The sequence below is a fragment of the Lipomyces tetrasporus genome (genome assembly GCF_029532465.1).
Source record: "Lipomyces tetrasporus strain NRRL Y-64009 chromosome Unknown POJ06scaffold_2, whole genome shotgun sequence".
Taxonomy (NCBI): Eukaryota; Fungi; Ascomycota; class Lipomycetes; order Lipomycetales; family Lipomycetaceae; genus Lipomyces; species Lipomyces tetrasporus.
This window is the reverse complement of record NW_026611597.1, coordinates 1,809,190-1,826,639: the sequence shown is the minus strand read 5'-3', so window position 1 is coordinate 1,826,639 and position 17,450 is coordinate 1,809,190. Positions and strand designations below refer to the sequence as shown.

At 47.3% G+C, this 17,450-nt stretch overlaps 10 protein-coding genes across 10 annotated transcripts; 3 read left to right on the top strand and 7 right to left on the bottom strand.

Annotated features, from left to right (window-relative positions):
- Window positions 1-36: 36 nt before the first annotated feature.
- POJ06DRAFT_63062 (uncharacterized protein) lies at window positions 37-1,275 on the bottom strand. Its single transcript, XM_056191303.1, has 6 exons — window positions 1,131-1,275; window positions 948-1,000; window positions 838-882; window positions 720-773; window positions 599-661; window positions 37-539 (listed from the first exon to the last, which is right to left on the bottom strand). Exons 2-6 carry the CDS (start codon window positions 960-962, stop codon window positions 207-209), a joined length of 510 nt encoding a protein of 169 aa, XP_056046564.1. The 5' UTR covers window positions 963-1,000; window positions 1,131-1,275; the 3' UTR covers window positions 37-206.
- Window positions 1,276-1,358: 83 nt separating this feature from the next.
- POJ06DRAFT_246615 (uncharacterized protein) lies at window positions 1,359-2,126 on the bottom strand (the record flags this gene model as incomplete). The annotated part of the gene is made up of 1 exon (XM_056186804.1): window positions 1,359-2,126. A coding segment is annotated over exon 1 (376 nt), but the record flags the coding sequence as incomplete, so codon positions are not given.
- A 924-nt stretch (window positions 2,127-3,050) lies between these two features.
- Window positions 3,051-3,899, top strand: POJ06DRAFT_236052 (uncharacterized protein; the record flags this gene model as incomplete). The annotated part of the gene is made up of 1 exon (XM_056185879.1): window positions 3,051-3,899. One exon carries the CDS (start codon window positions 3,051-3,053, stop codon window positions 3,897-3,899), a length of 849 nt encoding a protein of 282 aa, XP_056046562.1.
- Window positions 3,900-4,197: 298 nt separating this feature from the next.
- POJ06DRAFT_265971 (uncharacterized protein) lies at window positions 4,198-6,037 on the bottom strand (the record flags this gene model as incomplete). Its single annotated transcript, XM_056189121.1, has 2 exons — window positions 4,198-4,446; window positions 4,508-6,037. 2 exons carry the CDS (start codon window positions 6,035-6,037, stop codon window positions 4,198-4,200), a joined length of 1,779 nt encoding a protein of 592 aa, XP_056046561.1.
- A 795-nt stretch (window positions 6,038-6,832) lies between these two features.
- Window positions 6,833-7,409, bottom strand: POJ06DRAFT_236050 (uncharacterized protein; the record flags this gene model as incomplete). Its single annotated transcript, XM_056185878.1, has 3 exons — window positions 6,833-6,936; window positions 7,016-7,270; window positions 7,340-7,409. The coding sequence occupies 3 exons, from the start codon at window positions 7,407-7,409 to the stop codon at window positions 6,833-6,835; spliced, it is 429 nt and encodes a 142-aa protein (XP_056046560.1).
- A 249-nt stretch (window positions 7,410-7,658) lies between these two features.
- On the bottom strand, window positions 7,659-9,623 carry POJ06DRAFT_246608 (thiamine diphosphate-binding protein). Its single transcript, XM_056186803.1, has 3 exons — window positions 9,316-9,623; window positions 7,963-8,920; window positions 7,659-7,898 (listed from the first exon to the last, which is right to left on the bottom strand). The coding sequence occupies exons 1-3, from the start codon at window positions 9,517-9,519 to the stop codon at window positions 7,867-7,869; spliced, it is 1,194 nt and encodes a 397-aa protein (XP_056046559.1). The 5' UTR covers window positions 9,520-9,623; the 3' UTR covers window positions 7,659-7,866.
- A 1,265-nt stretch (window positions 9,624-10,888) lies between these two features.
- Window positions 10,889-12,485, top strand: POJ06DRAFT_62929 (mitochondrial carrier domain-containing protein). The gene is made up of 8 exons (XM_056191298.1): window positions 10,889-11,173; window positions 11,241-11,278; window positions 11,343-11,463; window positions 11,515-11,526; window positions 11,592-11,731; window positions 11,782-11,804; window positions 11,858-12,004; window positions 12,055-12,485. The coding sequence occupies exons 1-8, from the start codon at window positions 11,068-11,070 to the stop codon at window positions 12,401-12,403; spliced, it is 936 nt and encodes a 311-aa protein (XP_056046558.1). The 5' UTR covers window positions 10,889-11,067; the 3' UTR covers window positions 12,404-12,485.
- POJ06DRAFT_62980 (uncharacterized protein) lies at window positions 12,486-13,897 on the bottom strand. Its single transcript, XM_056191300.1, has one exon. It carries the CDS (start codon window positions 13,714-13,716, stop codon window positions 12,568-12,570), a length of 1,149 nt encoding a protein of 382 aa, XP_056046557.1. The 5' UTR covers window positions 13,717-13,897; the 3' UTR covers window positions 12,486-12,567.
- Window positions 13,898-14,331: 434 nt separating this feature from the next.
- Window positions 14,332-15,500, top strand: POJ06DRAFT_246594 (p21-C-terminal region-binding protein-domain-containing protein). Its single transcript, XM_056186802.1, has 3 exons — window positions 14,332-14,529; window positions 14,608-15,186; window positions 15,249-15,500. The coding sequence occupies exons 1-3, from the start codon at window positions 14,467-14,469 to the stop codon at window positions 15,480-15,482; spliced, it is 876 nt and encodes a 291-aa protein (XP_056046556.1). The 5' UTR covers window positions 14,332-14,466; the 3' UTR covers window positions 15,483-15,500.
- Window positions 15,480-17,224, bottom strand: POJ06DRAFT_62986 (uncharacterized protein). The gene is made up of 2 exons (XM_056191301.1): window positions 16,206-17,224; window positions 15,480-16,144 (listed from the first exon to the last, which is right to left on the bottom strand). The coding sequence occupies exons 1-2, from the start codon at window positions 16,933-16,935 to the stop codon at window positions 15,756-15,758; spliced, it is 1,119 nt and encodes a 372-aa protein (XP_056046555.1). The 5' UTR covers window positions 16,936-17,224; the 3' UTR covers window positions 15,480-15,755.
- Window positions 17,225-17,450: the final 226 nt, after the last annotated feature.

The following is a 17,450-nucleotide window of genomic DNA, read 5'->3' as shown; positions in this document are numbered from 1 at the left end:
TGGGGAAAAGAGAACCCGGATAGATACATCCCAGTTGATCCGGAGTTTAGGTCAACAGGCAACCGGTTGATCGCAGGCATATTTATTTTTTGCGTATCGGTAATCGAAACACCCATTCGTATAGCACGCACTGATACACATGATCTACACAGGCCAAATGCCCTGATCTACATGTCGTCTCGGTCATCATATTCGTCCCTATTACCTCAACCAGTTGGAAATCTTGGATCATAATGCTCATACTCGCCATCACTCTCGCTGTCGGATTCGTCAACTGATTTCGTCGTAGCACTACGTGATTTCGACCCCACCGCTTGATCAGTCGCGGCTTTACCAGCGTCCTGTTTCCTGTCCGTACCCACCCGCCTGAATCCACCACCAATAGACTTAAAGCCGGCGCTTTTACTTGTACTGCTAAATGCAGTGACGTTCACGCTGTCAAGTGCAATCGCGCGCATGCCAGACTCTTTTGCTTCTCGTTCACGCCGCTGCTGTATTGATGCTGTATCTTTTTGCATTTGTCTCAGCTCATTGAAGCGCTGAAATATCCCCGTTAGCCCAATTATTCTCTTTCATCAAGCATTGACACGAAACCTACTTTCCGATGTTGGTGCTCATAGCTATTGGTGTGATTCTCGTACTCGTCCATGCGGCTGTATCCCTGTTCTCTGAAATTAGCGTGCCTTCCTCACGGCTGGTTGGATTGTACCGAATTCTACCTTCTGACACAGTTCGCAATAGAAATTCTTTAATGCTTGTTTCGCCGCTTCGGTCTAGGTCTCAATTGTAAGCTAGTGCACAGGCTCGTTAAAATATCAATGGTCGCGTTGTACTCACCCTCGGCGCAGGATTGGCCGTCGCTCGTCGTGGAGGCGGACCGTTCTTTGCTCATCGTCAGCCATTATCGCACTACCCTAAAACATACTCTTTGTCTTATCTCTACATACATTCGTCCGCGCCATTTTTGAACTGCTTCAATGGTCTAATTCTGAGAATATACCTAGACGAGATTTGTTCGTCAACTATTTGACCTCATTTGCAAAATCAGTCGTGTCGAAGCTCCAGCACTATCTAACCTAGTCCATTCTATTCATCACTTGGAGAAACAAACAACATAAACCAGTAATGACCTGCCGCTCCTATTTTGGTTTATCTGGTATTGCTTTGTGCTCTTGATGTCCACGGGTGGTGTAGCCAAAGTGACGTCAAGAATAATAAAGGGCGAAAGTCGTGATGAAGTCCCAAACGCCAATCTAGGGTGGCTGCAGGTAAGTCCCGCCAGCGGGGCTAACCCTAGTCCACCGAGTAACATATGCGGACAGCTTCCTTGAGCCGCTGCCTACAAAAGAAAGTCAACCTCTCCCGAACCCTGGCGGTCGCGCTCCACCATGCACCCGCATCCACCAAAATATCCAGCCAATGTTCCGAGCCGCGTTCACATCCCTGTTCCAAACTGTATTACACTTGTGGCAGTATACTACAGGATGGAGGGATGGTCCCTTGGCTCCATTTGCATCTCTTTGGGCGTGGATATGATTGAGGACAAAGGTGGTGTTCGGCCCCCTTCTGTTCCCCCCCCCCTTCGTCTTCCTCCTCGCCTGGACCCATCACCTCTCTCTGCTCCTCGTTGTGCGCGGAGCAGATTCGGCTCGTCCGAAGCTCGTCGACCGGCACGTCAGTGACATACCGGCGAAGGTGCTTGCGCAACTTCTTAAACGGCGCAGCTCTATTTCCGCCCATTGTCGACCCAAACCGACCGTCGCCATAGGCCACCACGACATCCTCTTTCTTGGCGCGCTTGTTTCCCTTGACACGCATGCAAATACTGTGAAGAGCCTTCTGCTCTCGGCAGTAGGTCTCCAGCGCAGCGGCTTTCGTCCTTGTAGTGTTCAAAAGGATTGGAAAAGCTGCAAGACATACCCGGGCATGATCCAGGTACTGGGCAACCTGTGCTGCTTTTGTGGTGGCCACTGACGCGACATCGACGCCGCCATCTAGAGCCTCCCGTTTTAACCTGAGACTCACCTGGCGGGCGGAGTTGTGGTAGGCGGCGTCATGCCAGGACGCGGAAGAGATCGAGAAGTCGCGCCCATGATCATCGCCGAAAGAGGGCATGGACCTAACATGTTAAAATATCAACTATACTGGTATGTAACTAGGGTGAGTCGGTCTACTTATTATATACTTCGCGCTCTATAGACTCCTTACTCGGGCGAGCCATCGAAATTTGTGCTGGTTATCGATCTGGTCCGATTGCGAGTTGTCGCAAGGCGCTTCTACTCCGAGTCGTAGACAATTTCCTCATTAGGCGCCCAATCAGCCAGCCTAATTAAAAACGATGGGTAATTCATCAAAGAAGATAAGCTCGGCCACTCGATTTTCACTGAAGTAGCATTATATCAATTCTCGATTTCGAAAATGGAAGCAAAAAATATAGCACGATCTTCATTTTTAAATACAGTTAGTTAGCATGCAGCCTTAATATTACCCTTATAACTGCAAGCATGAGTAAAGCTGTATCTTAATGGCATGGTACTACTGTCGCAACTAACCACATAGGCCACCATATGAATTGTTGATGTCGCCCACCAAGCCGTTTCTGACTCTAGAACTGGATATAGGCCTAATTGGGAAATATCACTCGGCGGCCATAATCTTATTTTCCAGTAGTTAAGGTCCCATGTACCCAAAATTTTATTATAGTACAATTTTGTCAATTTGTAAAATGATAGCAAACAAATAGTATAACTATTAGTTGACCACCTCCTCAACACCCCATTTTCAATATCAATTGATAATGGCAAATATGGCGGAGTTATTATGCCTTGCATGCTGCCGAGTACGCCAATCTAGTTAGCGTCGACAGCCCCGCAACCTGGATCGGGTAATTTGCTACACACCACTTTCCTAGCGCATTCATCAAGCCACCGACTGCCATGCCCGTCATTTAGCACGCGTCGTCAACGTTACAGCTGCAATTGCTGAGACTAGTGTTCGTCTGTGACTGTCGGAGTTGGTCAGTCGGTACACTGCAAGTGTGGTGCAGCGATATGGGCAAGCATGGGAAACGCGAGTTTGATCATTTATGCGGGAAGTTCCGGCTATCAAGCGACAATCCGACGACCGTCGTCGCGATTATGAACGAAGATCGATACGCAAGCAGACCGAACGATGATAGGAATGGCAAGCATGGTTTTGGGGATGAGAAGGCGCATGCATCGGACACTGGTGCATCAAATTCATCAAGCGAGATCAAGAATGGCGGGAATGGGCCCATATTAACGGTTCGGGAATCGATAGGTTCTGCGTCTGAGCCAAGTAAGAAACTTGTCTCCGAGAAGGCTGCAGATAACACTGTTCTGCTCGACTCGTCACAATTTCGCTTGTCTCCCTCGTGTCCTCACATACCAGAAGAGCCAACTCTCATCGTCCTTCCCTCCCGCTCGCTCGAGCAACTCGAACCGACAATTTCTGGATGTGCACAATATCGCGGTATACACCTACAACAACGGGCATGGTCAAGCATCGGCCCCGTCAAAAGACAATCGGAGCTCACATCTCGCTTCCGTGTCGCTGATGTCACGAATTACCAGCCGCCAACGCGTGATGCCCCTGCCTCCGCTTCAGCCCCGTCGTCACAGCAATATCGTTCCAGCCAACGGCAGCATCACACATTTATGACAAGAGCGGGGACAATGCCGCCGCCCTTAACAGCATTGATCACGTCGTATCCAGCAACCGCGGAAGTCAGTAATTTTGGCCAAAGGAAACCATTACCACCGCCCAGTTCGCTCATGACGAAATTTCGCGGTGTTGAGAAAGTGAATAAGAGTGATGCGAAATCAGGGTCAATGTCAATAGCAAAGAGTAAAGTGGTTGCCGAGGCTATAGCTACTTAACTTTGCTACGTTGCGTGCAATAAGCAGCATGTTGAAACATTTGTCGATGATAGGTATCGGCATAAGCAACCAATCCGTTATCGACTCGAGTTGAATTGAATGGATTGAATTTTTTGATCGCTGAGTTCGCGTCGAGACATACAGTGCTCTAATACAATATCTAATTATATATATATGTCAACTAAATCCTACACAATAAACCGGATCAATATAGAACACAATACATTCCCATGCAAAATAACCGTTTTTAGGATCCCATGCTTCATAATACAAATATAAAAAAGTATATCCCAACCCTCTACGTCAACAACCTCTTCGTTAAAATCTCAAAAATCATTCGCTGCCGCAATATTTGCATGTCCTTCTGCGAAAACGACAAGGGGACCTCGCGCGACAACACCTCTGCAGTTTTGCACGTGAACACGCCGCAGTCGTAGCCATTTTCTTGCATTGGCGAGTCCCGAGAGACGTATTCGTCCCATCCGTCGATGTCATCCATTGGCACGCTCTGCGTGCGGCATTCGTTGATGATGTACTCGCGCAAGTGCTAACCGCAGTCAGAAAACAATATCCCAAACCGTGCATCGAGCAATGTAACGAATACTGACCGTAAAACAATTCCCAGATCCGCCGCCGAGCGAATCATAATATTCAAACCTGCGTCGCTTGATATTAATCACACTAACACACCAATGCGCATTATGCACATTAATTGGGACGAAAATGTAATCAGTGTTAGACAGCATCAACTGCTTCCGCCTGCCCCATCTGGCGACACCCTGGTATCCCCTATTCCCCGAAAGTGTAGTGAAGAAGTGAGTCGAAAAGCAGAATGATTTTGGCAACTTCGGATTTTCTCGACTTCTTTGCGTAACCATTTCAAGATAAAAATCGATGATATTGTCGTTTAGCCATTGTCTGGCCCCCAGTGTACGAATGTCACGTACAGTGATATCAATCCGAAAGGCAGATACTAGCACGCGACTTGTATCGCGAATTCGCTGACATTCCTCGACTGTCTTTAACTGAGCAGCAGTCAATGGGGTCACTACTTCAATCTTCGGACCTCGACGTAATTCCTCAATAGCCATTGCCCGTTGCTTCCGGCGTTCTTGGATGGCCCTCCAACTCGGAAAATCACTGGCATTTCCTTCCTTTATAAGTTGTCTCAGAAGCTCGTCCACGCTCTGAGAATCGGACATATGCGCTGGTAGCGCACGTCTACGCACTTCGTGCGTGGGAACTGCAGGTGACAGACTCTCGGCAAATGGAGACGACGGAACCCCGTTCATGCCGGATGCTAGCCTGTTCCTGATAGCAGACAGGCGAGCGTTGTTTCGTATCGACTCCAAGCCGTATACTGAGATATTTTGCCGAAATCGTTCACTATTTGCGACGACGTTCTTGAACGGACTGCGGTACTTTGTGATGCGGCTGGAGGATAGATATGGATGGATCGTTGACAAGTTAATGACGACTGGCGACTCGCTCTGCTGTGAGATAGATGTCGATGGTGAGGTAGAAGTCTTAGTGCTAGCCGGAGTTGCAGGACCACCAGGGGTCTGTACAAGATAAGTAGGTAGATGGGTAGCTACACCGTTGATCGCAAATCTTGCTGGTCCATAGCGCAGCTCCGATTTTCGCCGCCGTCGCAGTTGCTCGGCCAATTTCTTCTTTCTGACAGCAGCCGCTTGTGATCGTGAAGACGACGGCCTACTGACAGTTGTCGGCAAGTACGCGCCATACTGCAAGCTTGTTGCTGGTACAGGAGAATTGACTTGTTCTTGCTCTTGTACGACAAATGTAGGCTGCGGAATAGGCTCGGTTGATCGTGGCGGTACGTACGTTGTGGACTGATGATTCAATGCACTTTGCAACCGAAATCCACCAGGCGATTGCTGCACATCAACGTGCTGGTTCCGTTGTACACCGTCTTCTTGTGCTTCCTGTTGTCGCGCATCCGACTGCTCACCACTTCCAATCCCATTACCATTCCCGTTTTCGAAACGACGATCGCTCTCCACCGCTTCCCCACCCGCAAAAAGTCCATCGAGCTTATCCAGCCACCAGTGGATCAAGTCGCTAACGTACTGCTGCATCCCTTCGATCCGTCCGTGATTCAACTCACTCGACGCCATCCGCCGAAATTTTAAAATCCAACAGATGAGATCGACAAGCCGGCTCGGCATTCGGCTGCAAATAGCCGGTTATATCTAAAATCTTACTGTAAATCTGGCGATGAATTCTACTATGCTGCAGCGACCGGTGCTTTTATAGGGTCTCGAGTATTCCTTGGAATATATCTCTCTGTGCCGAACCCTGCGAAGTGGGAAGCGCCGAATACGAAGTCAAATCCGACATTACCCGGACTTTCCAGATTGGTCTAGGGTTTGTTGCCTTTTAGTCTGAGATTACTTAGCTGGATTATAATATCCGTAGGTTTCATCGTCGACATCGTTGTCAGTTCTTGGCCGAAGTGCTTTGTATTGCAGTGCCCTTCAGTCGCAATTGAGGAGGTTGAGTGCAATGCCTCTTGCACCTGGTGCCTGTCTGAGCGATGAACTACGTCTTCTAGTTGTACCAAGCTGCAATGCAGGGTTGGATATGTGCTGCAATTTTTATCGGGCGCAATCTAACTAATTGCGCACCCCTTGTTGTTTATAACGATCAGTAGATTCCCGCGTCCTTCGTCGATATCATACCAACGCTTCTATTGCTGCGTAATTCGGAATTGACCTTGTCATAGATCAGCTGATACTGTAGCCGCTGCAATGACGCCCAGTAGGATTTAGGTGGTATGCAAAAAGGCGATGGCTGTTCTTCTAGAGGATAGACTATATACATGGTGATATCGGCGGAAACGACGAATATTAGGCGCAACCATTGCAGGAATGTGGAATAATAGTCGTACTGTACATAAAGCAAACCAATCCTTAGTTACTCCATCTTATTTTCTTAGAGGTTCCAGCTAAATTGCTCTTGCCGCCTTTCACGGCCTCGTTATCTCCAAGCTCGGTGTGTTTATGTATTCGTAATTCTAACAAAGTGTCATATTAGCAACCCAGTCACGTCTGCCCTCGTCCCGGCTCGGAATCTAATAGAAGCAATGAACATACTGTACACGTCTCCGCCCTCAGACTGAACCGAACTATGACTTGGATCCACCATCGCCATATTTTTCTTACTGAGGTTCCCAGACTGCAGCTCCCCTTGCACAATATTACTCCTCAGCAATAATGCGACGCCACTCGCATGTTCCAGTCTCTTGTCGACTTCCTCATAATGCTTGGGGTCCGCACTTAATTCGGTGCGGCCGGCTTCGTAGCCCTGGCGCACTTGCTGCCGCGCAGCTGTGAACACTCTGTGGTCACCTGTAACAATAAACAGCATTAATAACCACACATAGAGAGGGCACGAATTAGTCGGCTACGTCTACGTACCGTTGAATGCAATGCGGGTCGCCCGAAGGAGGCTGCGATAAGAAGAAAGTACTTGTTGTCGTCGGGACATGTGGCCTCAGTTATAAGCTATGCAATGGCGACTAAGAATATGCCCGTCTAAATGGGACAATATCAGCTCAAAATAAGGAACTAAGTGTTGCGATCGAGACGTTCGATGTCCAGTGGTGACCTCCATCGGAAAGTTTGGGCCAAGTCGTGCATGCGGCTGCCTCCTCTCGAACTGACTTTGCGCCTCCGAGGCTCCGACCCGAGCAAACCCTCTTGACTTATTGGAGGACTACATCTACTTTTGACTTGATCACGGCAATACCCAGTAAATCATTTCTACGTAAAACGTTCGTGCTGAAGGAGAAGCACACTAGAAGAAGCGAACATTTCATGCCATTAGCAATCCGATAACCCAAACTATCATCAAAACTAAGGACAACTATTATTCATGCTACATGAATCACGATCTATTCTACTACTACCAGGTTCCACTCCTAGCTCAATCCCTTTTGCTTCATCTAATAGGGCAAATACAGTGTCTTCTTGGCGGCTACGCGAGGTGTTAGTTCATCAGTACTACCCAACAAATGACTAAAACTCGCAAACCAACATACCTCTCACAACAACGTCGGTGGTAGGGAATGCCATGTTTTCCAACTCAACAGCATATGGAGTGGGCACTTCAGCACCTGTAACCCTCTCAACAGGAGCATCCAAGAAGTCGAACGCCTCACTCTCCATAATTTGAGCGGCAATCTCCGAACCGAACCCGAAAGCAGGGTACCCAGAGTCGACTGAGACAATTCTATTGGTCTTCTTCACGCTCTTGACGATAGCAGGAACATCCATAGGCTTAATGGTGCGGAGATTAATGACTTCCGCAGAGATATTCTCCTTAGCAAGTATCTCGGCCGCCTGAAGGCAGAACTCAACGTTGCGAGAGTGTCCGACCAGCGTGACATCTGTACCCGCGCGCTCGATCTTGGCTTTGCCGATGGGAATTACAAAGTCAGGCGACTGTGCCTCTTCAGACATTTCGAATGACTCTCCGTAAAGGATTTCGTTTTCGAGGAAAACGGTGACATTAGGGTCACGAATTGCAGCTTTCAAGAGGCCCTTAGCGTCCTCAGAAGAATAAGGGCTGACTACCTTAAGACCGGGGATGGCGCCGTACCATGCACTGTAATCCTGCGAGTGCTGAGCACCAACGCCAGCAGCGGCACCGTTAGGCCCACGAAAAGTAACGTTGCATGGCTGAGTACCGCCAGACATATAGAAGGTTTTGGCACCGGAGTTGACAATCTGATCGATGGCCTGCATCGCAAAGTTGAATGTCATAAACTCACAAATTGGTTTGAGACCAGCAAGAGCAGCACCCACACAGAGACCAGTGAAACCAGCTTCAGTGATGGGAGTATCGATCACCCGCCTGTCTCCGAACTTGTCCAGCAGTCCACGAGAAACCTTGTAAGCACCGTTGTACTGAGCGACTTCCTCTCCCATCAGGAAGACGTCCTCATCGCGCTCCATCTCTTCGGCCATGGCCTGGTTCAGGGCATCACGAACGGTAACCTAACACAGTAGCATCAGCAGCCGCAACAATTGCAACAGGAACGCAAGGAAACTCGGGTCCTGAAAAATTGACTTCTTGTGCGCGGGCGATTGACATTATTGTACGGCCTATATCGCCCCCCAACACTGGGTATTTCCCAGCACGCCTACTAAAAGTCCCAACTGATCAATGCAACATCGTTGAATTTTGTATGTCATTTCAGGATTCATTAACTCATAATGGAATGCATTCAAAGAAATTCCAATCACAGGCGGTGTTACCTAGCCAGAGTAATCCCAATTGCCGACGGAATCTCACCACATCTCGACTCCCGACAACCGTCAATCGCTCGCGCACGACAATATATATTCCTCGCAAATCGCAATTTACAAAATAAACACAAATAAGTACTCACCGCAGCGGGTCCACCACTGGAAGAAGCCGCCCGCATTCCCAGGTCGACCATGCGCATGGCAGCGCGCTGGCCCACTAGTGGAATAGTCGACTTATTGAGTAGCAAGCGATTTGATGGGGCGGACACCTGGGTAGATGTCGCGACAGCCGACGAGGAGAAGGCACGCTTCACCAAGAGGCGCTTTGCGGCTGCGATGGAAGCCATTGCTTTGAAGTGTGGTGTAGATGGAATCGAGGAGACCGAGGAGGAGTGGGGCGAAAACCAGAAAGAATGGGGAGAACGCGGGATAAGACCGTCAAAAATCAAGAGTTCAGTCTGGCAGCGTTCTATGGAGCGGTCGCCAATTATGAGGGACTTCAGCCCTAACCTGGATATGGACTTCCCGAGCGAATCGGAGTCTCTGCACGTGACTCGGCTGTTGGCGGCGTTGCCCATGCCCATCCCACGCTTGCGGAAGCCCTTCTATGCGTCGTTATCCGACCATCAGATTATTATATGTATCCGTATCATATCTGTACATTTGACTGTGGCAGGTTATATACAGCTTGTGTATATATGCACATGCGAAGCACAATGCTTAAAATTATGCCCCTTCCATTTCCGGTTCATGCAGAACTCAATTGGTGTCAATCAATTCAAAATATTTGACCAGCGGTTGAGAAATTCAGATCAGTCAGAGATCAAGCATTTTAAAGCCTATCTAGGGCTGTTGACGATATTCGAATAGACGAATATTATTCGACCGATTATCGGCGTCGGCTACGATATCGGCCAATCCCCCGGCGTCGAATACGAATATCGAATATTATTCGAAGCATTCTTGGACCATCGAATCGAATATTCGACATATCGTGCCGATATTCGATATTCGACATAGTATTCCATAATCAACCGTGGAGAAATGAATTCAGTGGGATTTCAAGCGGCGAGAAGCCCTAATCCTGACCCTAACCCTAAACAGCCTTTAATAGGGAATGATCTAACTTATTTAATTAATATCACGTGATTTGGACCGATATTCGATCGAATACGAATATTTGAGCCGATATTATTCGGCCTAAACCTTATTTGTCGAATACGAATATCGAATATTATTCGAATGCCCTTCAAGAGTCGAATATCGAATACGAATATTGGGAAAAACCGCCGATATTCGTATTCGCAACAAATTCAGGGCTGCAGCGGATGCGGATATCCGCCAAAATTTTCCATATCCGCATCCGCCATCCGCCTTTTTGAAGGTGGGAGATATGTATCCGCTTTTGGATTCGCCTTTTGAAAGTATGGCGGATACTCATCCGCCAGATATCCGCCAAATCCGCCAATCCGCCAATCCGCCTGCAGCCCTAGCGGCAACAGCCCTAAGCCTATCGAATGTCCTTCCTGTATTTTAAATGGCACATTTTTATGAAGATGCTTACTATTTCATACCTAATTCGTCTTCAAGATAGCTTGAAAGGCTACAAAAATTGTACAAACCACCTGATTTAATCTAGCAATTTGGCATGATCTATATAATATTGCCCCAATTGAACTATGACCCGGTCCTATACCTCGAGGAGTTTGGAGTGCTGCGAATAGCGGCCCAAGTTGGCGTGGCAACATTTTAGCTCTAAACCCCCCAAAATGTCGAAAAATAAGCCGCAGGGGCAGGCAACTTTATCGATATCGCGACGACAGAGGGCCTGCCTGAGAAAATTCTGGCATCACGCTGGCACATAACCAACCCAAAATTCCTGATTAAAGCTCGGCATGGAAGACGTCGAGCCTCAAATCATCGAAGCCGTCGAGCGGACAGATTCAAATGACCCACTGCGAGTGCTGAAGGATGTTATGGCCGGAACATGTGGCGGCATTGGTAAGTTGAATAGTAGTACCTTCTTCTTGTACTATTGAAAATTAGGAGACTGACTAGTTTATTGTAGCCCAAGTACTCGTTGGACAACCGTTTGATACTACCAAAGTGCGTATAGTTACTAGGCACAGGCAGATGACAATATATGCAGGGGATATTAATAGTTCTTCAGGTCAGGCTACAAAGTGCCCCGCCTGGAACGTACACCGGAGGTTTAGATGTTGTCCAGAAGCTCATCAAAACAGAAGGACCACTTGCGTTCTACAAGGGTACGCTCACTCCGCTGGTCGGAGGTAAGTCGCATTGACTTGGATTCTTGACAAACGACCTAACGAAATCAACAGTCGGCGCTTGTGGTATGTCGGGATGGGTTTCTATATGCAGACAGCGTCCAATCAACTAACATATCTATTGCGTAAAGTATCAGTGCAGTTTGGTGTGTTTGAAGGCCTGAAACGCTTTTTTTCAAAGCAGAATATGTCGAATGGGAGGTCAGAAGGTCTTACCTACACTCAGTATTACTTCGCAGGTAGTCTTTCCGGTCTGGCAAACAGTATCTTAGTACGTTGTTTATTCTACTACTGGAGGAATGTTCTGACTTATGGATCCAGGCCTGTCCGATTGAACACATTCGGTGCGATAATAGTCACGCGATTTTAGTCGATTATCAGAGGCTAACTTCAGTAGTATCCGACTGCAAACGCAAACAGCTTCTGCACCTAAGCAGTTCTCTGGTCCCATAGACGTTATTAGGAAAGTTACGCACAGCTCTGGAATAGCAGGAATATTCCGTGGTCTAACTCCAACCCTCCTTCGAGAGGGTCATGGAATGGGGTATGTGGTGGCAGTATTTTCCTCTTTCTGTCGCTAACGTACTGATACAGTGTCTATTTTCTTACCTACGAGTACCTCGTCAACCGAGACATGGCAAAAAATAAGATAGAACGAAAGAACATTCCTGGCTGGCGATTATGCGTGTATGGTGGCTGTGCCGGGTACGGCGTATGGCTGTCAGCCTATCCCTTCGACGTCATAAAATCAAAAATGCAGACCGATTCGATCGATCCCACAAAGAGACAATTTAGTTCCACTATGGAATGTGCCCGGAAAACTTTTCAGGCAACTGGAGTCAAGGGATTCTTCCGAGGGTTTGTGCCGACCATATTGCGTGCCGCTCCAGTCAATGCTAGCACTTTCTATGCCTTTGAGCTGGCTATGCGGGCAATGAGGTAGCGAGTTAGCATATTGTACACGGTATATAGACGGATTTGTTAGAAGTAGAGGTCCACGTGCATGCATTTTGTACCTGTATTATTACCAGTCGAATAGAATGATCGCTGAATCCACCAGGGCTACTCAATATCTCCAACTGTACTCGGAAACGTACCCACAAAGATCTATATCTTTTTCCTCGGTTTATCGATATGCATGCGAACAAAGTCGTCGGAAATTTGCTGCGCCATCGCAATTACCTTCGAAGCCTCTTCACCATTGCTAATCGCCTTTCCAATACTTAGGACAAGAGCATTGTCCATCTCCTTGTATTCAGGTGATTTAGGATCAATTCCGGCAGCCACTGCGTGCGACCTCATGGACGTCCGAATTTCTCTTAGTCTCGGTAATGGGTTCTCGGGAAAAACGAACACGCTTTTTGATGGTGAAGACGCTGGCTCCACCTTTGTGCCCTTATCTTTGTACACCATGTCGCAGACCTCGGCGGATCCGCTATACTTTCCAAATATACGCGACGTAGTTGTAGCCTTTTGCAAATAGTTCTGTTTAACAGCTTCATCGTATTTATCCGACCAAGTCATCACGCGCAAGGTCTGGATGTATGTCACAACGCCGGTGAACAACACAATCCACATCAAAGTCTTAATATTCGCTTCGTGATCTATTGGCTTCTGCTTCGGCGGTGGAGGCGGTCGACCATCGTGATCTGGATACCGTCCTGATGCCCACATTGTCTCATAAGTAAAGTTCTTCATCCGTTCCCATTCTTCGGCTGTGTAATTATATCGCTCGTGCGGTTTGACAGAGGGCCTCTCAGGATCCGGATAATTCCAGCCATCGCCCGACACATCGTATAATCGCTTCCTTGCTGGATCGCTCAGTACATTGTAAGCCTCGACTATTCGATTGAACCTTTCGCGAATAATCTTATCGGCCGCTTTCGCTGCGTCAGAAGCGGTATCGGGAAGTTCAGCCGTGTCGGGGTGGTACTGTTTCACGAGAATATAATACCGTTTCTTTAGTACCTTCTGATCCACTTCTCCACTACTAATATGAAAAATCTGGTATGGATTCGGCGAGGTTTTGTTCGGCCAGCGGAGAAATTCACTCTGATCGGCTGCTGTCGCGCAGCGGGATGAGTTGACGGAGAAGCATCTCACAAGCTGGACTGACGGTTGTTGGGATATGTGCTTAGAGGCCTGTTGGCAGAAGCAATTTGCCGGAGACCTGGAGGTAGATACGAGAAGTGCTATCATGCGCCGGTGACCCGCCGCCGCGAAGGTAGCGCTGTTGATAGAAACCGATAGAGACATCCGGTATCGTGACCCTTTCTCAGCATGAGCGCAGTGGCGGGTTTAACTCGGAATATCACTCGGACTATCACTTCAGTAAATCTCTAGTTCTTTCAGCTGCTAGGTGAGTCGCCGAATACTTGCAAGTTCTCGTGACAAGTAGGGGCAGCAAATTTGTCGGCGCTGGGCTCGTACTTACTTGAATGATAGTTTGATCGGAATTCGCGCCGCAATCTACTCGTCAATGCATACGCCCAATCGGTTTAAGTCCCGACAGCTTAAAAGAATTCACAGAGGACCAGCTATCGACCTTCATTATACAATTTTCTGTAATTGCCATTATTTTCAGTGGCCGGTAACTACAATCAGACTGATCTGCGCACATCATGCAACCATAAGTCGACAGGTAGTTGGCTTAGCCGGCGTCGACTGATTTGTAAACCATATTTAGGGCATTGGTTTTCCAATTAATTTCTGTTTTTGTTTGACTGAAAACAATTAGTAGACAGACTAGCTATGGAAGTGTGAACCCTGTTTCGTTGGTGCATGGGTCAGCTTGTTAATGATTTATTCGAGAACCGACCAGACCAGAGAAACTTGAGAGTTGTACTTAGGAAAGTCCCAATTAGAGATTAACGCGAAAAAAAAAAGCAGAGAGACACCCCCAAAAATTTGGATTCTTCTGAACTGTCCACCTCGAGACCTCCACTAAGTCTTGGTCGCGTAGCAATAGATTTATCCAGTGGCATATAGAATGACCCGTCTATACACATGTCGAAACGAAAAGAACTAAGTAAGACGAAGGCGGGCGCGGAGATTGGTTCAGAATCGGAGGTAAGCCATTGCACGGATCAATTGATTCGTTTCGGATAGACGTGGAATGACAAGATGTGGGGTTTAATATTGAATTAGGACTCCAAATCTGACAATGAAGAAATCGTGAACGTGGATTTTGACTACTTTGACCTCAGGCCAGACGTCGACTTCCACGCTATCCGAAATCTCTTGCGCCAAACATTCGATTCGGACAACACAATCTTTGATCTCTCTGGTCTTGCAGATCTCATATTATCACAGAGTACGCTTGGTTCTACCGTCAAGACAGACGGTGTTGAAAGTGACCCGTTTGCTTTTTTGACGGTCGTAAATGCCAATGTTCATAGGGAGAATCCAGCCATCAGGCAGATCACTAACTACATTTTGTCCAAAACCAAGGCAAATGAAGCCTTTAACAAGAAGCTAAATGAACTGCTTGCCGACGACGCGAAGAGTAATACTGGTATTATATTTAGCGAAAGGTTGATCAATATGCCGACGGAAGTTGCTCCGCCAATGTATAGAATGCTTTACGATGAGATTCAACGGGCCATTAACACTGCAGAGCAATATCAGTTCGATTATTACATCATAATATCGAAATCATTCACCGAGATTGCGTCAAGGATAGACGAGGAGGATGAACGACCGAAGAAAAAGAAGAAAAATAGAGAGGTGAGCTTGTTCATCTAGAGATATTATCTGAATTGGTGATTTTGGTTTAACCTAGTTCGCAGGCAAACAGGTCGGAGACGTTCTACTTTCACGCCGAGGATGAGATTATCCAACGCAAATCAGAACATCACATGACGTATAAGTTCAGCAACGAAGCTCAAGTCGCAGATTCACGGCGGACATTTCAGGATTATGGTATCTCGCCTCAAGGCCAGTTGTTGTTGATCTCGAGCAACAATTTCAAGGAAATAATAGATGAGATGCTGACACTTTTCGCGGTTCCCCCACAGGAGTAACAGGAACAGCAACGAGTTCCTAAAGAGAGGAACAGGATGTAATATTAGTTTGTAGAAACAAATGCGACAATCTATGTACAATATTATATGGTTGCGTATATTAAATATACACACACGAAAATTCTTTGACGCCAAAGTGTGGAAGAAGACCAATGTGCGATGATACCCCCGACAATTATGTGTAATCAAAAATACCTTTCTCCATGTCAAGCGAAATTCATTTACACATTTCGTTTATATACAAGTCATCCACGCGGTCATCTATATCGGTCCTTACTCCCCGGTAAGTTTCTCCCATTCTAAGAACGATGACACCCACGCCTCTCTCATTGATGCTGTCATTTCTCTTGCAAACGCTTCATCGTCTTCGTCTTCGTCTTCGTCTTCGTCGTCGCTGTCACTATCACTAGCATCTGGCTGAATGACATGATCTCTACCATTGTATTCCTTCCGCTCATTGCTTTCGCTCTCACTATGATAGGAAGCTGAATCACTATAATGGTCTAGCGAATCGCCGAGAGCAAAAAGTGATATGGATTCAGTGTCAGCAGGACCACTGACATTAGTTGGGGCCTCACTCTCCTCTTCTTCAGCATCTCGCTTCCGTTGCGCTAGCTCCTCGTCTTCATGGAGCAGTTCTATCCGATAGTCCAAGACTTGCACTGCCCAGGTTCGTAAGTATAAATTCGCTATGACATTGTTATAATGAAAATGAAGGCTCACATTTATCTTCAAGCTCAAGCTCCTGATCCTCGAACTTTGATAATCGTTCCAGATTTCTCTGCTTTATTGATTGAAGCTGCTCGATTCGAGTTTCGATCTCATGGATCCCTTGAATAACTATCGCCTTTCTAACGTCTATTCGTTGCAATTTGCGTATTAAGTCTTTCTTATCCTTCTCTAGCCGTTGTACTCCGTTTAGATCAGGTTCGGGCTCCAAGACAGGCTCCTTTGCTTTAGACTTCGATGAGCGAACCAACTTGTTGTTTACTTTACCGGTCTCTTCTGCTGATGGCTCTGGTAATGTTGCTTTAAACCCCTGCAATAGCGAGTATGCATATTGACTTTCCGGCAAGTCTAATAACATCTCTTTGGATAATAACAGATTCAGATTCGGTGGGTCGTTCCCTACAATGCTCGCGCTACCTCGGCTAACCCGAGCAGCCCCGGACCTGAAAGAAAATATTCGTCGCTGCATTTCCGGCCGGCGAATAGTCGGCGCCATATCATTCATGATTGATCTATAGTGCGAACTGCTGGTGATGTCGCCGTACGAATTTCCAGTAAGTGAAGCCGACGTCGCAACGACGGTCTTCGACAAGCGCGCCAGATTGGAGTTCGTAGCCGCGACAGCCGTGGTGAATATTGAAGACTCACTGCTTGGACGTGCACTTGTCCCGGCATTCGGCGACGCGACAGCGGATATTTCTGGCGTGTCTGCATGCGCCGTCATGATTGTTCGATCAGTCGCGGTGCTAACTCCGAGATGCTCGCGTGAACGTGACGATAACCGGAAAGATGTCAGTTAGCCCCTAGCGCGTATATGCCGCCCAGCTGCAAATCAAGCCAGCTCGCTAGAGTACGGGTCTCCTCCGGAACCACCGCAAATGAAAGGATTCCGAAGGTGCGATCCGTGAGTGATGGGAAGTCTGTCTAACAAAGCGATTTGTGTCAATTGCCCACGATGCTACTCCGAACTCAAGACAAGCGGTGCTCAGCATGACCTGGCGGAGGGCTAGGGTTAAGCACAGATCCTACGAAATTTTAGAGTTTCGAGCCTCTCAATTGGTTCCTTGAAGGCATCATACCCTTAACCAATGCACGATTTGGTTAACACACTTGACATCACTGCTTCGTCGATACGAAACGATTACGCTATTATTAGCGCGTTAAGCATATTACTATAATACTCTTTGCCGTCAAATTGCAATTTGCAAATCCGTTATACTGACGGAAAGCTCGAAATAG

Excerpts from the sequence above, each read along its gene's own strand:
- POJ06DRAFT_63062 (XM_056191303.1), bottom strand. Across the intron at positions 774-837 it reads CGGCCAATCCTGCGCCGAGG|ACCGAAGCGGCGAAACAAGC; the intron begins GTGAGTACAACG and ends ATTGAGACCTAG. Across the intron at positions 662-719 it reads ATTGCGAACTGTGTCAGAAG|GGATACAGCCGCATGGACGA; the intron begins GTAGAATTCGGT and ends TTCAGAGAACAG.
- POJ06DRAFT_246608 (XM_056186803.1), bottom strand. The coding sequence starts at position 9,519 with ATGGCTTCCATCGCAGCCGCAAAGCGCCTCTTGGTGAAGCGTGCCTTC. Across the intron at positions 8,921-9,315 it reads CCAGTGGTGGACCCGCTGCG|GTTACCGTTCGTGATGCCCT; the intron begins GTGAGTACTTAT and ends CTACTGTGTTAG. Across the intron at positions 7,899-7,962 it reads CACCGACGTTGTTGTGAGAG|CCGCCAAGAAGACACTGTAT; the intron begins GTATGTTGGTTT and ends CACCTCGCGTAG.
- POJ06DRAFT_62929 (XM_056191298.1), top strand. The coding sequence starts at position 11,068 with ATGGAAGACGTCGAGCCTCAAATCATCGAAGCCGTCGAGCGGACAGAT. Across the intron at positions 11,174-11,240 it reads CGGAACATGTGGCGGCATTG|CCCAAGTACTCGTTGGACAA; the intron begins GTAAGTTGAATA and ends AGTTTATTGTAG. Across the intron at positions 12,005-12,054 it reads CGAGAGGGTCATGGAATGGG|TGTCTATTTTCTTACCTACG; the intron begins GTATGTGGTGGC and ends GTACTGATACAG.
- POJ06DRAFT_62980 (XM_056191300.1), bottom strand. The coding sequence starts at position 13,716 with ATGTCTCTATCGGTTTCTATCAACAGCGCTACCTTCGCGGCGGCGGGT.
- POJ06DRAFT_246594 (XM_056186802.1), top strand. The coding sequence starts at position 14,467 with ATGTCGAAACGAAAAGAACTAAGTAAGACGAAGGCGGGCGCGGAGATT. Across the intron at positions 14,530-14,607 it reads AGATTGGTTCAGAATCGGAG|GACTCCAAATCTGACAATGA; the intron begins GTAAGCCATTGC and ends ATATTGAATTAG. Across the intron at positions 15,187-15,248 it reads AAAAGAAGAAAAATAGAGAG|GCAAACAGGTCGGAGACGTT; the intron begins GTGAGCTTGTTC and ends CCTAGTTCGCAG.
- POJ06DRAFT_62986 (XM_056191301.1), bottom strand. The coding sequence starts at position 16,935 with ATGACGGCGCATGCAGACACGCCAGAAATATCCGCTGTCGCGTCGCCG. Across the intron at positions 16,145-16,205 it reads GCTTGAGCTTGAAGATAAAT|TGCAAGTCTTGGACTATCGG; the intron begins GTGAGCCTTCAT and ends GAACCTGGGCAG.